Below are 27,171 nucleotides of genomic sequence, written 5' to 3'. Positions count from 1 at the left end.
ATTTGTTGGATGGAGGATGTAAGAAAGTTGTAGAAGGACATGCATCCAACCACTAAAAATTGGTTGGGAAGGTGTACGTTTATTTTGCAGTTCTGCTGATTCTGCTGAGTATGTTGCATTTTTTAAGTGCCAAAGAGGAATTCACTGACTTTTTAAAATACCCCTTGATTTGTAAAAAGAAAAGAAAAGAAAAAAAAACACTCTCAGAAAAGAAAGGATGATAAAGTATCTCTGGGAAGAGGAGAGAAAAGTGCAGGTCCTCTCTTTCAGCAGAGAACATCCCCCCCCCCCCCCCCCCGCTCCCCAAAAGCCAGCCAAACCCTCTCCTTCAAGATGCAGCTCCACTGCCAGCTCCTCTCCGAGGACTTCCAAGCCCTTAGGCCAGAACCTCCGCTTCCCCGGCTTCCTCCATCCTAACCTTTGCAGCAAGTCTCTCCTCCTAGAGAGCACGCTCCTGGACAGGAAACGGCCGTCCTGTCTCGCTCACCTGGCCGTGGGGCTGTGCAAAGTCCTTTGCACGTTATTATAGTCAATGACGGTTAATGAGCTGAAGCTGATTTGTTCCCAGAATCCCGCTTAAGAGTAATTTTCCAGATCTCCCTCTTCCCCCACACCAACACCTGGACCGGCTCGATGGTTATTCCGGAGTGGAAATCCTGGATCCCGCTGTGTCTGGAAAAATGAAATGGTCCTGGCCATTAGATCCTCTGCCTCCTTACAGGGGGTTGAACACCCTTAACATCCCGGGGGATGGTAAAAGGAAACATGTATGATGTAGGTCGCCGGCAACATGCTAAAGCCACGTCCTCCACACGTTCCAATTTTCCTTCTTTCAATCTCATAACATCACTGGCCAGCCCTCATGTCTAGCTGGAAACAACGGGTAACGTTACATGCATGCGGGGGGAAAAAGAATGAAACGTCTCGGAAAGCTACCGGGGATAGCAGACCGAACAGTCTCCTCTCCCGTTCTCTCCCAATGCAAGTTTGTGGATTTTTTTTTTCTTCCTTCCAGAGAAACGGGATCGCCCCTTGCTACACGAGCAAAACGGGCACAGCGGGTCCCCCTCGCCGCTCTCCTGCTGCAGAACCTCAGGACTTTCTGCCAAGTCCCGGCTTCCAAAGCGGGGGGCGGCACCGCACCCCTCAGCCGGGGCGCCGGAAAGTTACCCCTGCCCGGCTTCTCACACACAAAGAGAGAGAGGGAGAGAGGGAGCCAAAGGGAAAGCGCTCCCAGACCCCGACCCTCAGGCACCAACACGAGTGGCCCCGGGACCCCGGACACCGACGGAGCAGCGACAAAGCCGCCCGAGCCCGACCCCACCGGCCCGCGAGCGCCGCGCCCCCGCGCGCCCCGGCCCGCCGGACCCTCACCGCGGCTCCTCTGCCTTCCATCTTCCATCGCCCGTGCCGGGCCCGCCGCCGCCGCGCCGGGGAGGGAGCCTCAGGGAGCAACTGCGGGCGGGCGGGCGGCGCGCTGCGGTCGGGCTCCCGGGACTGCCGACGGGCGCGGGCGCGGAGCCCGGCGGCGAGAGCGGCGCGCACCCTAGCGGAGGCTGCCGCGGCCCCGGCCGTGTCTCCGCCAAGGCGGCGGGGGGCGGGGCCGGAGGGGGCGGGGCCGGAGGGGAGGGGCGGAGGCGGCGTGGGGGCGGGGCCGGTGAATTAGGGGAGGAGAGGGGAGGGGCGGGGCCATAGTGGGGGCGGGGCCGCCGCGGCGGGCGGGGCAGGAGCGGACCCGGAGGAGTGGGGAAGACTAATGGAAGAATGGGGTAATAGGGCCGAGGAGATTGTACCCCGGGGTGGGGGGGGGCGGGGGGTCGGAGTCGGGTAGGAAGCAGAGGGGCGGAGAGGGTAGGAAGGGTTGGGGCCGAGACGAGGGGGAGGAGCGTCAGGAAGGTGAGCGGGTGGAGGGGGGCGGTGCCCCGCGGAGGCCGGAGATCAGAGGGGTTGGAGGGGAAGGAAGGGGTGGGAGAGGGCGGGCCCCTGGAGTAGGAGGGGGCGGGGGAGGGACCCCTGGGAGAGGAGGGGGGAAGGAAGGAAGGACAGGGGGCGGCTCCCCGGGAAGAGGGGGAGGGGCAAGGAGGCCCGGCGTCCCCCTGACGCCTGGGCAACGGGGCTCCCCGTGCGCCCGGCGGAAAGCTGCCTGTTGCTTTGTCTTTAGCAGTTTTCCCACCGAGGAAAGTGAGAGACTCCTCCGAGGGTGTCTCCTCTGAGGAAAGGCCAGGGAGGGAGGCCGCCTTCCCGCGTGGCCCCGGGCCCGGCGCCCAGGACTCCCTGCGGGTCCGGGCCGCGAGGGGGCGGCCTCCTGGGTCCGCGGGGCGCTTTGCCCCTTTGGGGAGCCCCACGGGCGACCCCTAAAAGGTCCATTCCCCCTGGAGGCGGGGCCCGCCGGAGGGGACTGCGCCCACATCCACCCTGCAATCTGGTCCCGAGAAGTTCTCTCTTCCACTGGGTTTGGGGGGGGGGGGGGAGCGGGGGGGGGGGGTGTAGGCAGGGTGGGGAAGGCGCCCTCCTCCGGCGAAGGGTTCGAACACCTAAAAACCACCCATGTAAGGTCATTGCAACCAAGGAGCGCCTCACCTTCCAGTTCACCCTTGGCCACATCTGAGCGCCTAGAGGTCGAACCCCAAGGGACCGGTTGCGTGGTGCTTATGGTATGTTTGTGTTACAGCTTTAATGTCACGAAGACTAGACTTACTTTTTGTGACAGTGAAAGATGCCCAAATAAAGGGAAGTGACCGACATGGCCAAGCTTTGAGTTGGAGATGGAGAGTAAGTTCCTTGATGATCCGAGGAACCAGCCCACCAGGACCGAATACAGCGAGTCTCCAACATGGGCTTTGACGGTTTACATCTACCAGGCAGCCAGTGGCACCTCCCAGAGGAAGCAGGATGAGGGTGCGAATGAATTTATGCACATTCATTCCAGCTTCTGAAAAAATGGTCTAAGTTCATGCACTCCCTGCTAGAGCAGCAGTTTGGTCAGATGTGTAGGTTTTAAAGCACTCCAGTCACGTGGGTATATTTCTCCTTTATAAATCCTACCTTCTTTGAACCTTGGGGGATCTCACGATTTTGTTGACAAGGAATCAGGAGTAAGAACACGTAGTCAAATAGTTCCTACCTGGGACCTGACCACTGGCCTGGTGGCCTTTGATTGGAAAAGTAACCAACGTCTCCTAAAGGATTTTAAGCTGAATCTAAAATTATGCCAACTATTCCCACAGATAACTATTCATATAGGAGGCAGAGTGCACCTAGAGGTATATGAGTTTACTAGTTAAGGGACCTGGGAATAGATATTGTAATCTGAACCTCTTGTTTCCTCGATTATAAAATGAGGATAATTGATAACGTGCGAAATTGTGATTAGCATGACACATTAGGTACAGCTCCTGGTCTATAGTGAAGGTTCAATAAAGGGGCATTTCAAAAATTAAGCAAGCAGTAGAATACATTTCTCATTTTCATCACAAAGGAAATGTATTTTGTGTATAACTATTGTTGGGCTTTTTAAAATATTGAAAATAAACTATGAATCCCCATTTCTGCTAATCTAGCTCCCAGAGATCCCATGTACCCAGCTCAAATGATCACAATAGTGCTCAAATTCAGTGTCAGAATACACAAAGGTCCACCTTGGCAAAAGGAAGGAGGTACACAGGCCAGCTGAACAGCAGCCTGTAAAAGAGGCATGGGCTGGACTGTATTTGTTCAGTACTATATTCCTTCCCACATTCTACCCATGAGCCTAGTGTGTTGGGGAAAGAAAGAGAAACTATAAAGTAGGCAAGATATCAGGTGCTGGAGGTCGAAAGAATTGAAATGGAAGTTAAAATTCCCTCATGCATTACTCATGCATACAGTTAATCCTCCCATTTCTGAAAACCAGTTTAAAATAACAGATTGTGGAATAACTTATTTATTTATGCAAAACTGAATATTTATTTAGAATGGAGAAGATCTTTTCAAATACAAATTCATAAAAGTTGACAAGCTTCACACATCACCAACTCCAGAAAAATCACACCTCTTTATTGACTGCCTTCAAAATATTTTTGCTAATTAACCTCCTCAAATATCTCTTTAACACTTTCCCCCAGTGTGTTTTGGCTGTACATTTTTGGTCACTCCTTTGGAACAGTTTTTCTTAAACAGCTTTATTGAGATATAATTCACATACCACACATCTTACCAATCTGAAGGGAACAATTCAATGGTTTTTGTGCAATCATCACCACAGTCAGTTTTAGACAACTTTTATCATCCCCGCAAAAGACCCTATACTCTCAGCAGTCACTCCTGTTTTCCCTCAACCCTCTCAGCCCCTGGCAACCACTAATCTACTTCCTGTCTTTATGGATTTGTCTGTTCTGCACATTTCATATAAATGGAATCACACACTCTGTGGTCTTTTTGTGCTGGTTTCTTTCACTTACCATAGTGTTTTCAATACTCATCCATATGCAGCTTGTATCAAAACCTTATTTCTTTTTATTGCCCAACAATATTCCATGGCATGGATAGGTCACATTTTATTGATCTGTCCATCAGAGTTCTTTCCATCTTTTAACTCTTCTAAGTAATGATGCTATAAATATTTTTGTACAAGTTTTTGCATGGATGTTATATTTCCATTTCTCTTAGGTATATACCTGCAGTAGCATTTGCAGGCCATAAGTAATTCTATTTAACTTTTTGCCAAACTGTTCACAGTGACTACATCATGTAATATTCCCATCAACAATAGGTTCCAATTTTTCTACATGCTAACCAACACATTATTGTCTACTAGAGGCCTGGTGCAGAAAATTCATGCACAGGTTTCCCTCAGGCCTGGTGCAGAAAATTCATGCACAGGTTTCCCTCTCACAATCCAGGACCACTGGCTCCTAACTGCTCACCTGCCTGCCTGCCTTATCGCCCCTGACTGCCCCCCCCCCCCCACTGCTGGCCTAATCACCCCCAACTGTGTCTCCCCCCCTCCACCCCCCCCCCCCCCCCCCCCGCCAGCCTGGTCGCTCCTTACTGCCCCCCCCCCACTGGCCTGGTTGCTCCCAACTGCCCCCCCCCCCCTCTGGCCTAATCACCCCTTACTAACCCCCTTGTCAAGCTGGTTGCTCCCAACTTCTCCCCCCTCCTCCCACAAGCCTGGTCGCCTCCTCACTGCCAACCTCTGCTGGCCAGGTTGCTCATCACTACCCCCCTCACCCGCCAGCCTGGGCACCCCCAACTGCCCCCCCCTTCTGGCCTGGTCGCCCCACACAGCCTGTTTAGTCATCCATTTGGTTGTGATGGTCACTTAGCCTTTTATATTGATAGATAGATAGATAGATAGATAGATGGATACCAACAGCATACAGTTAATATACTAAGTAGAGAACATTAAATCTTGTTGTATTCTTAGCTTCTAGAACTCCTGGTGTATAGTAGATACTCAGTAAATAATAGTGTATTAAAAATTGTCATTATTTAAGGTAGAAATATTCAAGTTAAATATACAAAAAAATTGTAGTTCATTTATACAATAATCTAAAATCACACTAAACTTGAATTTTAGTAGCCCGAAGTATAACTAAGAGGATATGTCTAAGAAAAAATTCACCTTGACATCTCACTCTGCTGAATACTGATTGAATGCTGGATGGTAAGATGATTGGGAAACAAGAAACAAAGAAAAAAATGTGGTTAGTGTGCTTAGGTGCCTGACAAATATTTATTGAACATTTACTATGTGCTTGGTATAGTTTACTGACTGTAGCGTAAACAAAACATCCCAGTTATCATGGAGCTTAGAGTCTACTGAGTTTGGGGATACAGAAAATAAGCAAAAATAAATTAATATATATGATATTTTATGGTAATAAGTGTTTTAGAGAAAAATAAGGAAAAAGGATAAGGAATAAAGAGTGTGGCATGGGTGGAAGTAGATGGTTGTAAAGGGTATTCAGAGAAGACTACACTAAGAAGGTGAAATTTGAGTAAAGACCTAAAGGAGGTGAGAGAGGCAAACCATGCAGATACATGAGGAACTGGAAGTGCAAAGGCCCTGAGGGCTTGCCTGGTGGGTTCTGGTCACATCAAAGAGTTCAGTGTGCCAGGACTGAGTGAGAGAAATGGTAGTAAGAGATGTGATGTGTGGGGTCTTGTAGATCATCGCAAGGATCTTGACTTTTAACTGACTTTGGAAGATTTTGAGCAGAAGAGTGATATGATCTGATTTATGTTTTACCACGATCACCCTGTATGGTGTGCCAGAAGCAGGGAAGTGAATTAGGAGGCTAATGCAATAGACCAAGCAGAAGATGATGGTGGCTGAGGCCAGGTGCTAGCAATGGAAGTGGTAAAAAGTGTTCAGATTTTGGTCATATTTTGAAGGCTGAGGGACCAGGCTTTGCTGATGGATAGATGGGGGTATAAGAGAAAAAGAGTTAAGGAAGGCAGTAAGGGTTTGGGGGTAAAAATACTAGAAGGATGGAGTTGCATTAACTGATATGGGAAAGCAATGGAAGGAGCAGGACTGAGTTGGGAGATGAGGCCCTCAGATTTGCATGACCTCAATTAGAGGTGCATTTTAAATATCCAGTTGAAGTGTTGAGTAAACAGTTGGGTATATGAGATCAGAATTCAGGGAAGAGGCCAGTGCTGAAGTTATAAATTTAGGAGTCAGAGTAAAGATGGTATTTATACCAATGAAATTAAATGATATCACTAAAGGAGTGATGGAAAAGAGATCAGAGGAGAGGTTAAGGCAACACTAAGAAGTTAGGGAGTAACCTAGGAATATATCCCAAGAAGCTAGAAACACCAATCAGAAAGGATATATGCACCCCTATGTTCATAGCAGCATAATTTACAATAGCTAGGATTTGGAAACAGCCTAGGTGCCCATCAGCAGATGATTGGATCCAAAAACTATGGTACATCTACACAATGGAATATTATGCTGCCATAAAAAAGAAGGAATTCTCATCATTTGCAGCAACCTGGATGGAATTGGAGAACATCATGCTGAGTGAAACAAGCCAGTCAATGAAAGAGAAACACTACATGACCTCACTTATTTATGGATGATAAAGAACATTATAAACTGAAGAACTAAAAGATAGATATAGAGACAGTAAAGCAACAAGCAGACTGTCATATTGCATCTGGGAGGGTAGGGAGATCTGGGGGAGATAACAGATCAACCAAAGGACTTATATACATGCATATAAGTACAACCAATGGACACAAAACTCTGGGGAGGGAGGGCATGTATGGGAGGGAGTGGGCAATGGTATATGTACAAAGATAATAATTTAATTTAAAAATTTTTAAAAATAAAGCTTTCAAAAAAAAAGAAGAAGAAGAAGAAGAAGAAGAAGAAGAAGAAGAAGAAGAAGAAGAAGAAGAAGAAGAAGAAGAAGAAGAAGAAGAAGAAGAAGAAGAAGAAGAAGAAGAAGAAGTAGTAGTAGTAGTAGTAGTAGTAGTAGTTAGGGAGTAAGAACCAGCAGAGGAGACTGAAAAGGATAAGCCAGTGAAGTAGGAGGAAAACAAATAGGTGTTCTTTAGGGGACTATTTTCAGGTTATTCCTACATGAAACTTTTTCCTCTCTAACAATTTCAATGAGCACTTTCTCCGTACTGTGCTCTCCCTACATCCTGCAATCATCACTTCTCTTTTTATCCATATCCTAGAGGCCCGGTGCATGAAATTCATGCACAAGTAGGATCCCTAGACCTGACTGGCAATCAGGCTGATCTGTCAGGAGACCACAATGTCAATTGGGGGCCCCTGCAGGCACTTGCCTTGATTGGCCTGGGGCCTGCGGGTAGGAGACAGCTCCTGCATTAAGCATCTTCTCCCTGATTATCAGTTTGTGTCATAGCAATTGGTTGTTCCACTGGTCATTCCACTCTTCAGTAGATTTGCATATTAGGTTTTTATTATATTGGATTCTATTATTTTGAAGAAGAATGGAAAATAGTGTGGTATGCCTGCAACTCTAGCAATTTCTCACTTTGTCTCAACCTATATTTTTATGCCTGACCTGATTATTATCTGTTCACAATTGTTTTGGCAAAAATAATTACTTCTAGAAAAACCTAAAAGGATATTTAATTAATATATGTTTCCAGGATGATAAAAATGAACTCTTTATTAATTGATTTATAATTAGTTTATTTTTGAGTTACAAAAGAAAGTAACAACTACCAAACATAGCATCTTCAATTTTAACAAGAAAAAAATTGAATGAAATCAATATACGTATTAGATCCATGATGTTGAATAAATCCCAGTCCTGGTGTAACCCATACTGTCTTTTTGATCTCTCCATTAAGGGAGAGAAAGTTTTCCCTGGTATTATATGACAATTAGACAGGCCCAGAGCTGTTCAGCTCACTCATAGGCCCTCTAAGCACAGTGTCAATTCAGTAATTAAACTAGCCAGTACAAACTTGACCTAGTATTAAATCTTCCTGCTTAACTGGCAATGTGCAGTGGTAAAGAAAAGATGAGTAATGTCTCTCTTGAAGCCCTAGGTACCTCCTCACCCTGCTGAGTCTCTCCAGCCCACCTTATTGCCGTGGTCGGCAAACTGTGGCTCACAAGACACATGGGGCTCTTTGGCCCCTTGAGTGTGGCTCTTCCACTAAATACCACGGCCTGGGCGAGTCTATTTTGAAGAAGTGGCATTAGAAGAAGTTGAAGTTTTAAAAATGTGGCTCTCAAAAGAAATTTCAATCATTGTACTGATGATATTTGGCTCTGTTGACTAATGAGTTTGCCGACCACTGCCCTATTGGATAAACCCCAGAAGGTAGAAGATAGTCCAACTCTCTGGCACACGCCCACATCTAGACCACAAGAAACACTTGCTAATCCCCTGCCTCAGGCACTCTGAAAGTGCAGGCTAATCCCAACCATGCAGCAAGGCCTCTTCCCCTCCCCCAAAGCACTGATCAGCTCTCATAAGCGGTTTCCTGGGAAGGAACATCTCCATGAGCTTGCTGGGGCAGGAGTGAGGCCACCATCCTCAGTGTTTTCCAGCTATGGGAATAGTTTAAAATTTCTCTAGGGGTCACTTTAAGTTCCTTCTCTAGGCTTAGGGTTGGAGAGTAAGTTGGAAACCTCCTCTTCCCCCTAGTGGGCAATAGAGCCAGGCAACAGCTCTCATCACCATCCCCTCTACTCTCCTCATTTTTTTATAGCTTTGATCTGACTGTGGTGTGGAATCCAAGACTGTGGCACAGGGAGGGTCTCAGGACCATTTCCTTAAAAACCTGCACACGGGATCTATCTCCCATTCACTGGGATATCTGTGACACTGACACATTAGTAGAACCTGAGACAGAAGGAGCCCCACACCACCATCCTCTTACACTTCTTAGCTTCAGTCATAGCATCTGTTTTCTCACTACAGAGACATGCGTACATACAGTATATTTACATGGACATTTCATTACATGCATTATCTAGTGTACCTCTAGATATAGACTTAATCACCTCCAATTTAGTTTTATGTGCTTGGAGGTGATGATTCTGAATGTTTGGTACCCTTGGGGACAGATATCACTAAAATATATAAGAACCCGGGTCATTTCAGTCCTCAGACTGACACTCTATCCACTGAGCCAAACAGGCTAGCGTGCTACAGATGAAAACCTTGAAAACCTATCTGCATTCTCCCACCGCGCCAGAACATGCTTTACCAAAATAAATACTGAAAATATTTGGGAAAAAGTCCCTATTTCCCTCAACAAACAAGTTGAGTACTATTCAGCGCATGAAAAGGAATTGTTTCAAAAGCAGTATTGAAGGGGGATTCCATGTAAAAACATTTCTTTGCTGAAATAAGCATTTCACTTTAACTATTTTTTGAGAGTAGAAATGACCTATGGAAATGACCAAGGACTGGGTGTGTTTGAATTGTAAATTTACCCTGGCATCTCTCCAAGAGGGCATTATAGCACTGGCACAGCTGCTCTGCAGTGAGTGATGAGGGGAGCAGTGAAGAGGACCCCGTGGGCTGCCTGAATGTTGGCCAGGAGTCTGGAGACAAAGTCCCAGCTTGCTTACTGTCTAACCATGAAATGGGATCTGCTTGTCCTGAGGCCTTTATTTCCTTTTTGATGAATGGGAAAGATTGGCCTTCCCACTTGCAAAATTCTAGCATTCGTGATTTTAAAAACTTTCCATTAAAAGCAATCTTTATTTTCACAATCCTCACAGTTTTTCTGGTATGTCTTCAGTGACAATGGCAACTCCCTGAATCTCTCAATGTTCTGAATTGGGACCCCAAGAAACACAGACTAGACAGCATTCTCCAGACGACAACGACCCACCTAATTTATTTATTTACTTTTTTTGTCCCTCTAGCACAGGGTGTATTCAGTCATGCATGCATCCAGTGAACATTTGCTGAGCACAGAGGAATAACATGTTGCTTAAGAATTTCTTTGATTTCAGAGGTTCTACAGGCAGCAATGTTGGTAAAACTGTCAACAAAGTAGGTAGGAGGACTTAGAATATAACTTTCACCACAAAAATGCATGTATTATAAACTTTTACACTTGAAAAAATTTTTTTAAAAATATATATTTTATTGATTTTTTACAGAGAGGAAGAGAGAGGGATAGAGAGTTAGAAACATCGATGAGAGAGAATCATTGATCAGCTGCTTCTTGCACACACCCCCATGGGGATGTGCCCACAACCAAAGTACATGCCCATGTCCTGAATCGAACCTGGGACCTTTCAGTTCGCAGGCCAACACTCTATCCACTGAGCCAAGCCAGATTCTGCTACACTTGAAAATTTCTGTAAATTTTTTTTATGAAAGGAGAGAGATAGATAAGTTCTCCTCCCACTTCCAACTACACTCATTCCAAACATAATTGCTGAATTACCTGCAAAAGATGGCAAGTTCCAAGGGCTGAATTCTGACAGAGTGACTCTTTTTGAGTCACTTCCTTTCTAAGTTCTGGGAGCCCAGATATTTTGGTCTATTAATTCATATATAGGTACTGTAAGGACCCTGGAGAAAAAAAATTTTTTTTCTTCTAAATCAATTTCATTAAGGCATAATTTACACACTATAAAATTCACCAATTTTAAATATTGTAACATTGTGATTTATAATAAGAAGTGTATATTTGGTCTTTGCCCAATTCTTGGCATAGAGCTCTTAAATTCTTGAGATTTCCTAATAGATGAGAGCATAAAATTGTCTCTTGTTATGTTAATGCGGTGGCTTTTGGACAGCATCCGAGGAGAATGGGGGCTGGCTGCCAGGAGAACCCGTATCATGTTTAAAGGGTTGGAAGTTTCGGTCTCACCCCCTGGACCTGCAGGAAGGAGAGAGGGGCTGGAGGCCAATGATTTAATCAACTGTCCCTGTGTAATGACACCTCCATAAAAACCAGAAAGGACAGAGAGCTTCTGGGCTGGGGAGCAAGTGAAGATTCAGGGAGACTGGCACCCTTAGAGAGGGCCTGGAGGCTCCTTGCCCTTTACCCATACCTGGACTATGCATATCTTCCATCTGGCTGAACCTGAGCTAATCCTTTTTATAATAAACTAATAATCTAGTAAGTAAGCTATTCATTGGAGTTCTGTGAGCTGCTTCAGAAATTAATTAAGCCTGAGGAGGGGACAGTGGGAAACCCTAATTCACAGCCTGTCAGTCAAAAGTCTACATGACAACCTGCCTACTTCACTTGAGATTTTTTTTTTTTTTTTTTTTTTTTAGATTTCTGAAGTTCTTAGAATATAACATTCACCAACACACACGCTGTGAAGTAACCAAAAAATAAACTTCTATTGTGTTAAGCTACTGACATTCATGGGTTTTTCTATTAGAGGGAGAACATTACTTCATTGACTAATACCTATCCCATATAATCAAGTACCAATACGAAGCATGTTATTCTGAAAGCTGTAAGACAACCCTGTTGTCAAAAGAATGTGAATCATGTATCCTTATTATCACTTATCAGTTTAGTCACATTTGCCACACCACTTTTTGGAGAAAAAACAGAGTAGTCATATAAAAGTGAAATCATTCTTTTATCTACTCTACTGAATTGACCTTTGTTTTCTGACACAATGAAGTCAAGAACAATCTGAAAATGTACTAAACACATATGTAGGTGAGGGTATTCCTCTCCTCCCCAACAAATGGACTGAATCTCCCATAAGGAGATTTAGGATGACAGTTAATAGTAACAATTATATTACCCACATCGTAGTACATGGGTGCTACTTGTGAGGAAAGTGGGTGACATTCTGATGATAGCTTTGTTTCTGTCTGCTAACCAAATAGGGGTGAAAAAATAAAATTGTGAGCAAAAGACTCAGCTTTGTAGACAGACTCAAAGGTATGTTAGAGATTATCAAACTCAATCTCTTTATTTTATAGATAAGAAAACCCTGTTGCAGACCCTTGACACAAGGTGCAAGATAATTGAATAAAGTCGTCATAATATTTTACTTTAATAATTTCCTAATTGGACATATCCCATGGTCTGCTCTATTTTGGAGAAATGGCCACCTTCCTAGAAGAGTTCCTCCTGCCACCCAGCATGGTTTGGGCATAGGATACTCAGGTCACTGGACACCTGGAGGGAGGGGACCAACAAAGGATGCCAACCTGAGGCCAAAGTTTATCTGGTCATTTTACTCCAATCACTGTCTTTATTTGTGAAATGAATTACAAATTAAAATACTTTTACCCTTCATTAAAGACATTCATATTTGTGGAACAATTTTTATTTTATTTATTTATTTTTTAAAAATATATTTTTTTATTGATTTTTTTTTTTTACAGAGAGGAAGACAGAGGGATAGAGAGTTAGAAACATCAATGAGAGAGAATCATCGATCAGCTGCCTCTTGCATACTCCCTACTGGGGATGTGCCTGCAATCAAGGTACTTGCCCTTGACCAGAATTGAACCCGGGACCTTTCAGTCCGCAGGCCCAACGCTCTATCCACTGAGCCAAACCAGTTTCGGCGAACAATTTTTATTTTTTTAAAAATCAACATTTAATCCTCTTACACTACCACCAAACACACACACACACACACACACACACTCTCTCTCTATCTCTCTCTCTCTCTCTTAAAAATGAGATGTGGTTTATCTATCCCTTTTCTTTATATGTTAAGTATAATATTTAGAAACAAAATTAAAAGCAAGTTAATTTTGTAATTTAACCAATATTAATCTGATACTGATTTTTTTTCAGGTAATAAAATATTTTCATGAAAGTATTAGTAATTTGTAGTGATGAACATTCAACATTAATGTCAGAGTGTAGAACTTGTCTCTCCTTTTGCTGTGAATAGAAGTTGAATATGCCCATATTTTGCTAAAGGATGTCAGAAACTGTTCAAGCTAAGAAGGAGGGCTACGTTAAAGCTCTAAAATTTGTCATTTGCTGAAAATGGCATATAGATGTCAAATACACAAAAACAAATAGTGACATATCTTCAAATTTATTTTGTTAAAAAAAAAGGCTTTTATGTAACTTCAAAATATTTAATAGAGACACACAATCTTCATAATTTTGGGTAAGACTGTTTTCTCCTTTAATTTTTTTTTTCTTCTTTGTGGTTTACTATGGAAAGTGCCCATTCCGGACATACTAGTTTATGCTGCCTATGCTGTTATAGTGCTTCTAGTAAATGATTGATTTTAATGGCTATCTGTAAAAGGACATTTTTCTTTTCTGTTCTGCCTATTTTGTCCTGAAAAACCTTAATTTTTATTCTCTTTAAAGAACAGTATTTCTGTTGCAGTTGAAGGATCTCTGTAGACGTAAGGCTTAAAGGTAAAAATAGGGACAGATTTTAAACCTCTTTTCTTTCTTTCTCCACTCAGTGCTCTTCTTGGCCTTCTGTTTCGCTTCCCCCCTTGTACTGTTTACATCCAGCCCTTTACCCTCCTCACCTAGGTTACCTCCTTAAGAGTCATTTTCTCATTTCCTTTTCCCTTGGCTCCCTCTCAGCCTTCTTCAAGGTTCTTAGTCAGTTCCCTGTTATTCTCAGCCTATTGTCATAGTGACAGCCACACTCCCGGGAGTAGCTGGCTCGTGAACAGTTGGGAGAGACCTGACACCAAGTCCCACAGAAAAAGCCTGTCAGCGTGTGAATTTCAGCAGCTCTGCGCAGACATTTAGCAAGTAGGCCAAAACTGTCTCCATGCAGTGTTGTTAGAGAGAAAGAAATCAAAATGAGAAAAGCCTTTCTTTTTCTCATGAGAAAGAAGTCCACATTATTGAAAACCTAGATTGGCCCTGCCAGCATAGCTCAGTGATTGAGCATCGACCCATGAACCAGGAGGTCCTAGTTCAATTCCTGGTCAGGGCATATGCCCAGGTTGCAGGCTTGATCCTCATTGTGGGGCTTGCAGGAGGCAGCTGATCAATAATTCTCTCTCATCACTGATGTTTCTATCTCTCTTTACCTCACTCCCTCTCTGAAATAAATCCTATATAATAAAGAGATAATATTCAAATTGACCATTGCTCCAACACACAAGATGACCGCCCCCATGTGGTCAAAGATGGTTGCACCAATGTGAACACAAGATGGCTACAACAAAATAACCAGCAGGGGAGGGCAGTTGTGGGCAATCAGGCCAGCAGGGAGAGCAGTTGACCAGGCCTGCAAAGGAGGGTAGTTGGGGGCGACCAGATCTGCAGGGAAGGGCAGATGGGGACTACCAGGCCTTCAGGGGAGGGTAGTTGGGGGGGACTAGGTCTGCAGGGGAGGGCAGTTGTGGGGGGAATAGCCAGCAGGGGAGGGCAGTTGGGGATAACCAGGACAGCAGAGGAGAGCAGATAGGGGTGACCAGGCTGGCAGAGGTGACCAGGCCAGCAGGGAGGGTAGTTAGGGACAACTAGGCCTTCAGGAAAGGGCAGTTGTGCGGACCAGGCCTGCAGGGGAGGGCAGTTGGTGGTAACCAGGGCAGCAGGGGAGAGCAGATAGGGGCAACCAGGCTGGCAGCGGTGACCAGGCCAGCAGGGGAGGCAGTTAGGGGCAACCAGGCCTTCAGGGAAGTGCAGTTGCAGAGACTGGGCCTGCAGGGGAAGTCAATCGGGGGCAACCAGGCCAGCCATGGAGGGCAGTTAGGGGCAATCGGGCCTACAGAAGAGCAGTTAGGCATTGATCAGTTTGGTAGGAGAGTGGTTAGGGGGTGATCAGGCTGACAGGCAGAAGCAATTAGGGGCAATCAGGCAGAGAGGCAAGTGAGTGGTTGGGAGCCAGAAGTCCTGAATTGTGAGAGGGATGTCCAACTGCCTGTTTAGGCCTGATCCTACTAGGATCCCAGATTGGAGAGGGTGCAGGCTAGGCTGAGGGACACACATCGCGGTGCATGAATTTCATGCACTGGGCCTCTAGTAAAAATATATTAAAAAGAAAGAAAGAAACCCTAGACTGTTTTATTGCCTGCTCTCTGATAGAGGAGGTGAGTGACAATGTAAAGATAGAGGTAAATATTTAGGGAAATTCTACTATAGACAGAGAACTTTCTGGATATTAAGGGAATAATTTGTAATTTTAGAACATGGTGAGCCACAGATTTAGGGAAACTAATTGGAATAAAAATCTTCATTTGAAAAGGATCTAAGGAGTCTCAGACAAAAACCTAGCAGAGACTGGATAGTCAAATTTAGTGGGTGTTTTTTCCAGAGTTAAGGGCAAAAAAACCCTCAAAAATAACAATTTGCTCCATATATTAACATTTAACCAATAATACGATGTCATGAACATAGGTCCCCCAAATGTTATATTAATATCAAGAATTCAGTGTAGAAACTGTTGAAGGATAAAAATAGAAGTCCTTCCTCCTCTGCTCCCCCACCCCCTAAAAAAAGTTCATGGACTCATGTAGACCTGGAAATCATCTATTCCAACCTCACCCCCAAAGCAGGAAGCCCTTCTACAGTATTTTTAATAGGTGATCATCCAGTTTCTGCTTCATTACTTCCGGTGACAGAGCAGTGAGTCATTACCTCACAGGGCAGCCCATTCGATTTTTAACAACCTTTTAAAGGAAAACCTTCCACTACGAAAGAACCACTATTTCCCAAGCAGGAGGCGTAGGCCTGGCGCTTTCTCCGGGCATTACTTTGGTAATCCCCTCATGACCCCACATAACAGGCTTAGCACAGGAAGCTGGACCTACAGAAGGGACAGGGCCTGAGTTTAGGCCCCATCTGTTTGACTCCAGAGCATCCCCCATAACCAAAAAACTCAAAAATAACAGTTTGCTCCATAAGGCCTCAGATCAAACTTCTCCTTGTAACTTTCAATGTTCTCTCTAGTCTGGACCCCAGAGGACCCCAGAAGACAAACCACTCCAATTCCTCTTCCATTCCAGAAACCCTTCAGACACTTGAAGATGATGTGTCATCTCCCCACCCTTCCCCACAATTCTTCTCACTTCATTCAAAGGCAATTTTTAGGAGCCTCTTTCATTGTGATGGCTCTCTTCTCAAGAAGGATACCCAGGAACAAACACAATAGATAAGATGCAAACAGTAATAATTACAGATGAAATTTTCTTTTTTGACTATCAGATCTAGTAAAGGTTACCTTTATAAACATATGTTATTGCTTATATATATTTATGTATACTTATAATTCTTTTCATTACTAACATGGTAATTATTATTCTAATCACATTAAAGTGCTACATAATGATAATTTATTGCACAAACTGAATTATGTTTCAGGAACTAAGAACAAATTTGATGGATGCAAACAGTTCTGTGTCTCTTTACTACCATGGCAACCAATTAAAATAGGTTTATTTAATTAATTGGTTGTTGGTAAAGCAGTATGAAAAGGAAAACTGTTATTAATAGATGCACAGTGTTTGATACTACTGCTAATATTATTATCCTAAATGTAAAGTGTTTATGGCCAGAACAGACAAATTCATTCTTTTCACTAACGGTAATAATTTCATTGTTGAATTAGGAAGAGAATTTTTAAAAGCGTGTTGCCTTTAAAAAAACAAATTGTCTAAGTTTTCTTTTATGTTTCTCTTGGCCAAATCTTCACTGACTCACATTATATACTCAGAAAAGAAAATTAACACATATAATAATAAAGTTTCCTAGTAAAAAAAAAAAAAAAAAAAAAAAAAAGAGTAGCTCCTGATGATCAAATACCACCAAGCCTTTTAGTTTCCTAAAGCAGAACAAACATATGGAGATTGCTAGGAGTGCAGACCTGGAGGAATTACTGCACCATCTATCAGGAACTGTACAGAAATGGCACAAGGGGTTGCTTGGAGGAAACCTTAGATCCCCCAAATCTTGCCAACCTCCTGTAACTCCTCCAGGGCTTCATAATCAAAGTGAAAACAGCTGCTCGCATTTGGATGTAGCTTCATGACAAACTCCCAGCCTTCCCCTCTAAACAGATGGGCCCAAGTCCACCCTAGGCTGAAATTCAGGAGCTGTCTCTGCTCCCTTCCTATCTGCCTCCAGCCATGGCCTCTTGAGTCTGCAGGACTATCTTGTAGCTGAGCTTCTACCAAGGAATTAAGAAGTGGGAAAACCTCCGAGAGGCCCTCTCATCCAGCTCCCTGCATCCTAACAGGTACAGTATTTTACAGATGAGGAAACGCAAAGTTCAGAGTTAGCTAAATTCATAGAGAACTGGGCTGGGCTGGGCTGGGCTGGACTCTGAATGTGGTGGGGTTATATGGCTGGGGTTGGAAGTCTTATCCACGTGTAGACTGACAATACCTTTGGCAAGCCTCTCTTAGACCAGATCTAGGAACTGCTGGCTGGGTCCATTTAAATGGGTTAAGTTAAACAGACTATCTCATTGCCAGTAACTGAATGTCCTTCCTTACAGGATGGGGATGAGTGAATGCTCAGGGCCTGGCTCCTCTTTAGATAGCAGCTCACCTCAATACCTGCCTTACGGCCAGAACAAACCAATGGTATGAAGAAGGCTGAATATGATTTCAATGTTTCCCTTCCTCTGAATACCCTGGGCTTTCATGCTGTAAGTCTCTAGGACTGACCCTTTTAGCAAATGATAGCAAAGTCTTATGCTCTATAACTTCCCCTGTGCTCCATTCCTTTAGTTTTAGGAAAGAGAAGATGGAGTTTGAGATAGGAGCTCAAAATAGATTATGAAGAGATATGGATATTTTGATAAGAGAAACTATTAGAATTTACCTATACTTGTAGTCATCCTGTGTGACTACCAAAGCACCCTATGGATGAGGCATTACCAGTGTCTCTATTCCAAGGTTATGTATTTGTGGTTTAAAAGAATCCTTTAGACCCATAAGCCTAAGGAAATTGCTACTTTCAATCAAGGAGTGATTGAAAGTAGCAATTTCAAGGCCTACAGCAAATCTTGGGAAAACTTTCTGTGCTCAAGAATCTAACCTGAGGAAGAAAGGTCTGGCTTAAAAGAGACCAAATGGGATGCTGTATGAATACAATGTATATACAGCTGCCTGTTGGAGACGCTGTGGAGGACATCCAGATGACCCTGGGTCAGATGGCATTCCGATGCCTTCCTGTCCTGAGATTCCAGAGAGATTGTGTTGAGTCAGTGGCTTTCTGGTGACATGCTGAAGGACTCTATCCTTGACCAAACTAAAGCACTTCAGAATGTTGGTGCTACCAGTCAACCTGTGGCATTGTAAGAAAGAGGGTCCCAAACGCTCTCAACAAGCTGAGGCTCTGGGTCTAACAAGGTGACCTTGGGATAGTTTCTCTTTATCAAAATATCCATCTCCCTTCATAATCCATTTTGTGCTCCTATCTCAAACGCCATCTTCTCTTTCCTAAAACTAAATCCTGTGCCTAAGTTTGTGATCCATTTGTTCTTTCTTTATAGGATTTTGTTCACTCAACAGAAGTCTTCCCTTGACACTGTTAATCCTCCGAATTCGTATCTTCTCTTTTTCTCTTTTTATATTCCAAACTTTTACCAAGAGAAATGACATCTAAATGTATGGAGAAGTTCCTATGTGTCAGGCATTGGGCTAACAACTTAAGTAGAGTATTTCACTTATTTCTCAAAACACTTTCATGTGATGGTTATAAATTCTATTCCTATTTTTTTTCTTTCTTTTTTTTTTCTTTTTTCTATTCCTATTTAATACATGAAGCAATAAGACTTAGAGAAGTAAAAAATCTTACCCAAGGACATGCAATAAATGCTGAAACCTTGATCCAAATCCTGGCATTTTAACTCCAGAGCTCTTAAAGCACTAAGCACCTTGATTCCAGCAATCTGACATTGCTGGAACTGCCTCTCCTGATAGTCTTCACACACACACAGACACACACACACACACACACACACACACACACACACACACACCGCCTTAGTTGACCTTCTTTCTTCCTTGACTTCATGAGACCATGTGGATCCTTTTTTCTATGCAAACTTCTTCCATATGCAAAGGTTGTGGCCTTTGCCTGCCACCCCCTCTCCCTTTTTTCCCTCTTCTCTTGTACTTAATCATCACCCAAAAATATGATTTTGAGAGAGAGAGGAGCATTGATGTGAAAGAGAAACATCAATCAGTTGCCTCCCATAGGCACCCAACTAGGGATCAAACCTACAATCTAGCTATGTTTCCTTACCAGAAATCAAATCCACAACCTTTTGTTGTGTGTGACAATACTCCAACCAACTGAGCCATCTGGCCAGGTCTCACTTTTCTTATTTATTTATTTATTTTTTTGGTTTTTATTTATCCTGGGCAATCTCATCCTTTCTCATAGTTTGTTACAAAATCTGTGCAGGTACCCGAGCTCATTTCTGAGTTGTTCTTCTAACAGTGCATGACATCTAAATCTAAATTTCCCAGTGATATTTCAACTCAGAATGTCCAAATCTGAATTTATCATCTTTTCTTTACCATATTATCTATACCTCAACCTCATCTCCTTTTGCTGACTCAAATTGTGGTAGGAAGTTAGATAGACATGAGCAGAGCAAAGACGATGGGCCAAGAATGGAAGGTCACTAGGGTGGAAAGCCCCAGGTGCCTAGCAAAGGACAATTGTAGGGTAGGACCTTGTCCCCAGGCTGACCTTTCTTCTCCTAGCATATCACTGATCATGGTTGGACCCCCTAACATTTTGTCCCTAGACATAGCATTTGGACCTCAGTTGTATTTCAGTTCCAGGCCCAAAAAAGCAGCAAAACCAGATAAGCGATGCCACCACTGACCTCAGGACCAGCTGCTTTGGATAATGACCCACTGCCCTAGGCAGTGTTTCCCAAACTTCTCTCATGATGAGAATCACTTGGTGGAATTGTTAAAATACAGATTCCTGAATCCCAACTAAGAAGTGCTAAGCTAGAATTTGGGGGAACATATACCATATTTTTCGGACCATAAGACGCACTGGACCATAAGACGCACCAGTTTTTAGAGAAGGGAAATGAAGAAAAAAAGATTCTGAAACAAATAGTGTCCTAAAATATTTTATGTGCATTAAAACCCAACATCACAGTCATAAACACATGTAATCAACCCTGTAAAGTAAACAGCAGCATTTAGAACCATTTAGAACCATTATTAACAAATACAGTCAGCAAAAGACAAAATGTACTGTAAAACACAATAACGAGAGACTTCAGTAATAAATTAGAATAAAGTTGAAGATTTATGGTAAAGGTTCTGCTGAGATCTACAGTACGCCTACCCAGTAGTCAAGCACGGCAACAGAGGGCGGAGAGGAATGATTGGGGGAATAGACGCGGCATTCTTCCAGGCACGGAGTACGGGCCAGCAAGGGGTACAGGCGATGATTACGGTTTGGATTATGCAGTTACCGTACACCGCACCTGGGCTGACATGGAGATATGGCTGCAGCGAGGGCATGGAGGCTGACTACCATACATGGGAACTCCTCTACCACTCGGGGTTTACAGAGCGGGGCAGACACTCTGGGCACAGAGGAATGGACAGTGGCTGCAGCAAGCACACAGAGCCGGGCAAGCACACAGAGACCACACAGAGCCGGGCAAGTAAAAAAACTTTTTTTTAAAAGTATATGTGTAGGCTATATTTGGACCATAAGACGCAGGGACTTTTTCCCCCCACTTCTGGGGGGAAAAAAGTGCGTCTTATGGTCCGAAAAATATGGTAGGTAAAATTGTATACTTAACTTAGTGCTCTGCCCTAGTGCAAACCAATCATTGAGTAGAAACCAAGACCCTAAAAGGACACACCTGGAAAGTTGCTGAATATTCTATTGAGATCTTCCCCTGAAACCTCCCCTATAATCTCTACCCTTAAAAACCTTTAGGACCCAGTTCCCTTGCCCTCCTGGAGCAGGAATGCATCTTTCCCTCCCCCTCCCCAATCCCCCAGGTGCATTACCTTTACCTTTCTCACTGCCAAGCTCCTAGGGACCTCCCTTTGCCTCTATAACTTGTTTCTTCAGCCCATTTCCTTACAAATCACTTCTTCCACCTCTGTGATTTTATAAACTAGTGTCCTGGTGCACGGATTCATGCACATTGAAAGGAAATTAATTAGAAGAAATATTTTAATATTGTTATTCACCCTTTCTCTATAATAGAAGTGTCAACCAAATTCATGATCGACAATGACAGATTGAAACACACCCATGTGGTTGGCACCAGCAAGAGCTTTATATGTATCATGCATGCGCAAGTCAACTTAGCCTTTTATAGATATAGAATAAACTTGCTTAATTAGACCTACTTTCTGATTTAGCTAAACTTTTTCCAGCCCAGTGAATCAATCCAACTTCTCTTTCAGGTAATTGTCAGCAACATCAACACGAAACAGATTATTATTGTAGATCATGCAAGGAAAACAAAGGGTAAAATATTGAACTGTAGCAGTGTTTGACTATATTCTGGGCAATGAAAAAACCTGAAGCCATTTTCAAGGTCCACCATTTCTTACTTCTTTTTAGTTGGGTCAAGTTTTTAAGCTTTCTAAATCTCAGTTTTCCTGCTAATGGAAAGAAAATAGGATTCTACCGAGTCTCCTATCTACCTACTCCAGGATTTCTGTGAGGATCAAATGAGATGAGGCACGGGAAAATGCTTCACAGATACTTGGTTAAAGTGTAAAATGTTTGCACCTGGCTATAAAGCAAGTCATGTTCCCGGGCTGAAGAAACTTGAAGGGGGCTAGTCAATAGGGAGAGGAAGCCAGGCCTTGCTACATGATGTCATTACCCAGTGCACATAGTGACTGTTTCCAGGCTAGGCTGGGCTGTGGACCACATTTTGTGCTATGGGGTCTTGGCAGTGTTGACTGCTATTTGGTGGGGTGTGGTGGGGCCTATGTCCCACTTGGGGGAATCCAAGTGTCAGTTTGTCAGTGCCAGGTCTGTGGTGCCATTTATTTTTAATGGCAGCTCCTGCATTGAGCGTCTTGCCCCCTTGGTGGTCAGTGCATGTCATAGCTACTGGTCAGATGGTTGGACAGACACTTAGCCTTTTATATATATAGATGTTCTCTTATAGTTTGAGTCTTGACTCTGAATTTTTTCCTAGCCAGAACGTAAGTACTGAGTTTGCTGAACCCAGGTCCTGTCTGACACCACCAGTCTAACACCTGGTGCTATTCTCACTGCCCACAGCAAAATAAGATGGTGTGATATCATGGAAAGAACATAAGCCAGGGAAATCAGAAAACATGGATCCTAGTCCTTAACATACTGTCTGTATAATCTTGAGGTCATCATTCAATCCTATCTCCAGAGTAAGGGGGTGGAATAAAAGATATTAGATGACTTCCAAATCTATATTCTTAAACTCTTGACATCCCACTTCCATCATTCTACCGAGTTTCTTCCATCATTCTTTCAGTTACTCAGGGGTGGAATATCAGAATCATCTTTAACTCCACATAAATTCAGTCTTGAAATGGAAAGGACATATTTCTAATAATTGGTTTATTCATCTATCAACATATGTGTATAATATCTACTATGTGACAACACTGGAAAACATAGTAGAGAATGAAAGAGACAAAGTTCCTATCTGGTGGAGCTTACAGTCTAGTGGGGGAGGTTGACAATAAGCTTCTGCACAGAGAAACATATTAAATAATAGAAAGGAGTAAAGAGAGCTATGAAATAAAATTAAGCAGATCAAAGGTTTTGTGAGTGACCTGGTGGGGTGATCTATTTTAGTTAGGGTACACGGAAGCGGTGATATTTGAGCACAGATCTGAATGAATGAGGGAATATGCCACACAAATTGCTTGGGAAGAGCCTTTCAAGCACAGGAAGCAGCATACAGAGATCATGAAGTAGAACCAGCAAGAAGACCACATGGTCAGTCAGTGCGGAGACCTTAAGGAGAGAGGAAGGAGATGCAGGCAGGAAGCTGGGTCATTGAACCTCAAGGCCATGGTAGGAGTTTGGATTTAAATTTTCAGTGTGGCAGGAATACCTTAAAGAACTTTAAGTTTAAGAATAACTGGGCCTGCCAACTCAGTGTGGCTCAGTGGTTGAGTGTTGGTCTATGAACCAGAAGGTCACAGTTCGATTCCTAGTCAGGGCACATGCCCAGGTTGTGGGCTCAATTGCTTGTGTGGGATGTGCAGGAGGAAGCCAATCAATGGTTCTCTCTTATTATTGATGTTTCTATCTCTTTCCCTCTCCTTTCCTCTCCGAAATCAATAAAAATATATTTTTAAAAATGAAATAAAGAAAGCCATAAAGCTATAAAGTTTTACGGAAATCCAAGTTACTATCTTTATTTAAGTGAATTTATTGCAGAAGTGCAATCAAATATTTTCTAGTGTGCTATGTCACTGCAAAGCTGTAATTGTTGGAAAGGCTGCACTCTTGACCTTACAGGGCCATGCACACAAAGACAGCTAGAAGCTATAAGTCAATATGGGCCAGATATACATGCTGGACTATATGGCCAGACAGCTTTCATATAGATGAGACTAGAGCAAGCGTATGTCCCAAAGTGCTCCAAAGCAACCAGTACTCCTCTCTGTTTTGATCTTGTCAGCAAAAACCTCTATTTTCTCTTTCCTCATTAAAAAGAAACCAAAAAACCTTGATTGCTGATAATGTTTCAAAATTGTGCCTTTCCTATGTGGTTGTATAGAGAGTTAAAAAGAATAAAGGAACGGATTTGAAGAAGGGAGACAAGACAAAAGAGACAATCAAAACTGCATTTTGTTTTAAATTCTCTGTTGGGTTCTTTAACGTGCACATTTTTGTAATGCGAAGCTTTATATGAAGTCCATCATCAAAGAAACTTTAAGGGAAAAAGAGAGTTTCTCTTTTCATTAAAATTGTTTTATTTCATGTGTATGTGTTTATATGGGAACAAAACACAACTGATGAGAAACAGCTGGATGAACATGTGGTTTCAAAAACGTTACATAACAAAAGAGAAGAAAAAGATTCAGATTCCCACATTGCACCTAACATATGGTTTTTCATCCCTGTAGGCTTCTGGTGTGTGGTATGTGTGTGTGTTTTAAAGGATATCACATTCCACAATGATTTCTCAGGTGACCCAGCTCCTAGGATTACATTCTGCAAAGTATTTCCCTCCCATATGCTTAGTGAAACATGGAGAGAAGCTATCATATATGTCCTCAGCATGATCTCTAAGCAAACCCAGGCACATATTTAAAAGCAAAATGTCAAGCATGATAAATCTGGATCTATAATATATAAAGTGGAGAAAAGCATATGTAACAGCAGAACATCAGTGATTGAAACATCAAAAACCTTCAATTCTATGTCTCCAGCACAGGTGTCTATAAAGTTGACCAGGTCTAGACACCAACGGAACTTCTACAGTTTTCTTAAAAAAAAAAAAAAAAAAAAAAAAAAAAGTCTGAGGCATAAATAAGAAGCACCCCATGAAAGTGCTTTTCTCATGGGTTTTCTAAAACTCAAAATAAGTGAATTCATGAGAGCTAAGAGCTGAAAAGAGTATCATAAATCCACATGATGCTCTTGAGCACAAGCTTGGGCATTTTAGTTTTATGCATAATGTTGGAGTTTGCTGCCAAGGGTTCAATTTCTCTCTCTTTTTTAATTGAATTCAATGCCTGTGAAAGAATCATACTTCCTAAAAGGGAAGCACACAACTTTGCAAGAATAATTGCTCCCATCTCCACTTAAATACAACCTCCATCTTGGTAAGAGTGAATAAAGGAATGTTCTACCAGTGAGTTGGCCAATAGTGCACATAGGAGGGAGTTGCTCACAAAAAGATATGGTCCGTAGCTGGTCCTACCTCCTCTCCCCCCAAACCTGGTTTTCACCCATGAACTACTCTGACCTTACAGAAACAAAAACCTCTATTAAAAAACAAATGGGTAGAAGAGAAAAAATAGAAAAGAGTCAAGATCCAAGACTTGAAGCATATTAATCATAAGGTCAAGTCTATGTTCAGCGTCAGACCACATATTTTTGTCAAATAGTATAGGTTGGCAAATAGCATATTTAAGCAAAATAGCTGTGGTAAGAATTCATATGTGTGGAATCATGATATGTAAACAAGATTTCAAAAAAACGTTTTCGTGGTAGTTCAGGGTCAAAAACCTTTCCATGTACTCTGATAGTCAACCAAACAGAGCTCACAAACAACCCTCTCATCTGTAAGTGCTTTCAAGGGGCAGAGGCACCACACAGTCTGTGCAGTGGCTGATGTCCCTGGGGACTTGACAAATCCAAGCTGGGAGAGAAATGGGATCCAACCTATAACTTTTTTTAATATATATTTTTATTGATATTTTACAGAGAGGAAGGGAGAAAGATAGAGAGCTAGAAACGTCGATGAGAGAGAAACATCGACCAGCTGCCTCCTGCACACCCCCCACTGGGGATGTGCCAACAACCAATGTACATGCCCTTGACCGGAATCGAACCTGGGACCCTTCACTCCACAGACCGACTCTCTACCACTGAGCCAAACCGGTTTTGGCCCAACCTATAACTTTTGTAGGCTACTTTTTAGTTCGCAGCTGAGGATAAAATGCCATGAGCACATATTGTGATAAATCTCAAATACTCTCACAGGCATTAAGCACATTACCATTTTTCTGCAGGACCTGAGTGTTTTTTACTTTCTGCTCTACTTGCTGCTGGGCAGGTTCCCAGCATGGCCATGGGAGCAGCTGCCTCTGGGAATCTGGGTTAGGGACTGTGTTCAGCCCCTGCATTTGAGACCAGGTATGAATTTGTGCTGCACTGATGATCTTTAAAAGCCTGCTTTTCATTCGTGGTTCTCAGTGTGGTTCCTTCTTGTCAATATCTAACACTTTCATTGACTGCTCCTTATCCAAGCCATCATTATTACATCATAATTAAGTTATTCTTCTAGTCTCCTAGCTGCTTTCTCGCCCCTTTCAAATGTTTACTAATGCCAGCCTAGATCCCCACTCATTGCATTTTCTTCCTATGAGACAGGTTGGTGTAATGCAAAGATCCTGGGCTTTGGAGCATCAGATGGAATTCAAATCTAGGCTCCATCCTTAATTAGTCTAAACAAGTTACTCCATCTTTAAACCCATTTACTAATCTGTAAATGTGTTAATTCCCACATGGTTGTTGAATAGGTTAAATAGGATTATATCAATTATATCCCAGAAAGCATCTAGCACAGTACCCAGCTTATAGCAGATAGTAAAAGAATGTAAATGAATATCTGGTCTTTTTCACTATATTAACTGTTTTTAGCAACTCATTCCATAGTTTTTAATCTAGTCACCAAGACCTTTAATACCCAGGTCTTGGTTTTTAGGAGTTTGCAGTCTAGCGAAGACAGGACAAAAATAATTACAATAAAACTTAAAAAGTACTATGAGGTTGAAAGAATTATAAAAGCACGATGAGAACCTGCTCTGTGGTGTACCATAAAGCTTCACAAAAGGGATTCTTCAAGAATAGATAGTAGTTTGGTGGAGAGATGGGAAGGCTATGTAGAAAAATGTGAAGGCTTAGGTGCGTGAGCGAGAGTGAGAGCGGAGATTTTTTAAAGATGTTAATGTTCAAATTACGAAATCCTTGAATATCACTATAAGAGATTTGGATCTTATTCTTACAGGTAATAAGGAGAACATCTTAAGCAGAGGATTACATGAAACCAGAGGATTCACAGTTCCATGGGGAAAGCTGGCAAATGGACCTAGTTATTTCTTTTATTTTAAGTATATA

The 27,171-nt window shown here is 42.8% G+C and overlaps 1 protein-coding gene across 3 annotated transcripts in view; it reads right to left on the bottom strand.

The window, feature by feature from the left end:
* Positions 1-27,171, bottom strand: part of PSD3 (pleckstrin and Sec7 domain containing 3) — a 412,571-nt gene that overhangs the window by 346,162 nt on the left and 39,238 nt on the right. Inside the window, exon 1 of one of the 3 annotated variants that reach the window (XM_084879791.1) lies at positions 1,375-1,573. The exons of the other annotated variants lie outside the window; for them this stretch is intronic. Within the exon in view, the coding sequence (XP_084735917.1) occupies positions 1,375-1,395 (21 nt within the window). The 5' untranslated portion in view covers positions 1,396-1,573. Of the gene's footprint in view, positions 1-1,374; positions 1,574-27,171 lie in introns of those variants that run through there. 3 annotated transcript variants of the gene reach the window in all.

The sequence above is a fragment of the Pipistrellus hanaki genome, assembly GCF_964339955.1.
Source record: "Pipistrellus hanaki genome assembly, chromosome: 3".
NCBI classification, from domain to species: domain Eukaryota; kingdom Metazoa; phylum Chordata; class Mammalia; order Chiroptera; family Vespertilionidae; genus Pipistrellus; species Pipistrellus hanaki.
Note: the sequence above shows the minus strand (reverse complement) of the source record. Positions and strands in the feature narration are given on the sequence as shown.